Source organism: Triticum urartu, chromosome 4, assembly GCF_003073215.2.
Source record: "Triticum urartu cultivar G1812 chromosome 4, Tu2.1, whole genome shotgun sequence".
Classification (NCBI taxonomy): Eukaryota; Viridiplantae; Streptophyta; class Magnoliopsida; order Poales; family Poaceae; genus Triticum; species Triticum urartu.
This window is the reverse complement of record NC_053025.1, coordinates 27,721,746-27,723,903: the sequence shown is the minus strand read 5'-3', so window position 1 is coordinate 27,723,903 and position 2,158 is coordinate 27,721,746. Positions and strand designations below refer to the sequence as shown.

At 54.5% G+C, this 2,158-nt stretch overlaps 1 protein-coding gene across 1 annotated transcript; it reads right to left on the bottom strand.

Moving 5' to 3' along the window:
* Positions 1 to 324: 324 nt before the first annotated feature.
* On the bottom strand, positions 325 to 1,857 carry LOC125553463 (mitogen-activated protein kinase kinase 9-like). Its single transcript, XM_048717243.1, has one exon. It carries the CDS (start codon positions 1,445 to 1,447, stop codon positions 443 to 445), a length of 1,005 nt encoding a protein of 334 aa, XP_048573200.1. The 5' UTR covers positions 1,448 to 1,857; the 3' UTR covers positions 325 to 442.
* Positions 1,858 to 2,158: the final 301 nt, after the last annotated feature.

Sequence of the window (2,158 nt, the reverse complement as noted above, 5' to 3'; positions counted from 1 at the left end):
TTTGATACAACTTCAGAAATGTTAAAAGACTAACGTCAGATTTTTAAGGTTTCCAGCGAACGCCCAGAATTACCATGCTAAAACAGATAAAATTGGCATGTGCTACTGCAAGGGATTTGCCCTGCTCTAAAGCAAAAATTGCCATCTGATACCAAAATAAATGGCAGAAAATTGCCCATGCTGCGCAGAGTAATTGCCATACGTTCGATCGGGATTTGACGGTCCTAAGAGCGTCCACTGGGATTGCTTTAAAAACTGTCGTTCCCTGGTTAGCGACGTCAAATTGATGATCTGTAATCTGGCCGACAGAAATAATGCAACAGATAGACACCAAAACTAAATTAAACTATCTCGTCGATTTAAAATTCCCGAGTTCTTCCACTATCTGTATCTGCAGCTGTGCAAATGTCTAGCTACAGTTTGTGAACGGACAGTTGAATATCTAAACGCGCTGCGCGATCACTTCCCGGAGCGCATGTCTCGCCGATGCCACGTCCCTTCCGGCGACGAACGGGTGCGCGAGGAGCTCCGCCACTGATGCCCGCTTCCGGTGGTCCTTCTGCAGGCAGGCGGACACGAAACTCCGGAGCTCCGGCGACGCCGCGCCGTCGGGAAGTGCTGGCAGCTCACCGAAGCAGATGGCGCACATGAGCGCCGCCCAGGTCAGCTCCTGCCCGGCGGGGAGCAGCGGGTAGCGCCCCATGAGGAGCTCTAGGATGGTCACGCCCAGCCCCCACACGTCGGCGGCGTACGGGTCGACGCGGCCCCCCTCGCCGTCCTGCAACCGCTCCGTGTCGAATCTCTCGGGGCTCATGTATGCCGCGGTGCCCTCGTAGGCAGCGCGGTACTTGCCGGCGCGGGAGACGACCTCGGCGATGCCGAAGTCGCCGATTTTGACCTGCCCGGCCCTGTTGACCAGGAGGTTCGCCGGTTTCATGTCCCGGTGGACCACGCGGCGCGCGCGGAGGTACGCCAGGCCGGACAGCGCCTGCGCCGCCACCTCCGCCAGAGCCGCCTCCGGGAAGCCTCCCTGGCCGCCGCGGACGAGCGAGTCGAGCGAACCGCCGTCCATCAGCTCGAGGAGCAAAGCAGAGTCGCCGGACGCCGTCGGGAGCACCGAGTGACACCGAACGATGTGCGGGGAGTCGACGCGCCGCACAACATCCACCTCATCGCCGGCGCCGGGGTGGCCGCGGTGAATGACCTTGAGCGCGTACAGCGCCGACGTGCGGCGGTGCGAGACCTTGTGGACGGTCCCGCCGTTCCCGCGCCCAAGGACTTTGAGCATGTCAAAGTCGCTCTGGCGGAACTCGCCGTCCGGCCGAGCCGCCGACGTGGACGGCGTAGCCGCGGTGACCGGCGCCGGGGCCGGGCACCGGAAGGCCCACGTGGGGGCGTCGAGCGTGAGGTGCAGCTGCGGCAGCCGTCTTTCCCTGGCGGCCGCCATTAAATTGATCGCCTTGTGCGTCTGGACTCTTGAGATCGAACTTGCAAGCTGATTGATTATTTTGGATCGAGCCTTCGAATTCAGAGGTTTTCTTTTCGGGGGAATGATGGATGGATGAATTCAGGTTTGCTTTATACTGAAAATTGTGGCGGCTGGGATTGTGACGAGTAACGGCCGTCCTTTTTAAATCTTTCCTTGGAAAGCAATGTGAAGATGGCAATTCTTAATTAGCTTGGCCAATTACCTTATGCGAGATGTGGATATGCATGGAATTTATGTCTCTACTATTTTAGGAGTTTGGTGGATATACTCAGGCAGGCTGGAGGCCTACATGTTGAAATTGACAGCATCTCATGAACCTGGAGAATGATGATTTCAGAACAACACATGAAGAAGGGGACTATCTTTGGGAATTTTTTAGTGTTTTAGGTATTTTTGATATATAAAGTTTAGTATGGGATAAAAGAAATTAATATGAGCTCCTACTCGGGGCATTTGAGATTTTTTTTGTTTATAGAACCCGGAGAAATATATTTTTTGTTTATATAGATCTTATTAAACGCAGGGACTGTATTTTGTTCGAAACATATTTGTAAACCAAAAGTGCCGATTGTAAGGTGATGACACCCGCGGGTGCCAGTTTCCTCCTTGGGGCATCGTCTTGAATTCTTTCTGCTTCGGGTGGACTCGTGTCTTGTTGCTTCTTCTCCA

Coding starts and splice junctions, on each gene's coding strand:
- LOC125553463 (XM_048717243.1), bottom strand. CDS start 1,447: ATGGCGGCCGCCAGGGAAAGACGGCTGCCGCAGCTGCACCTCACGCTC.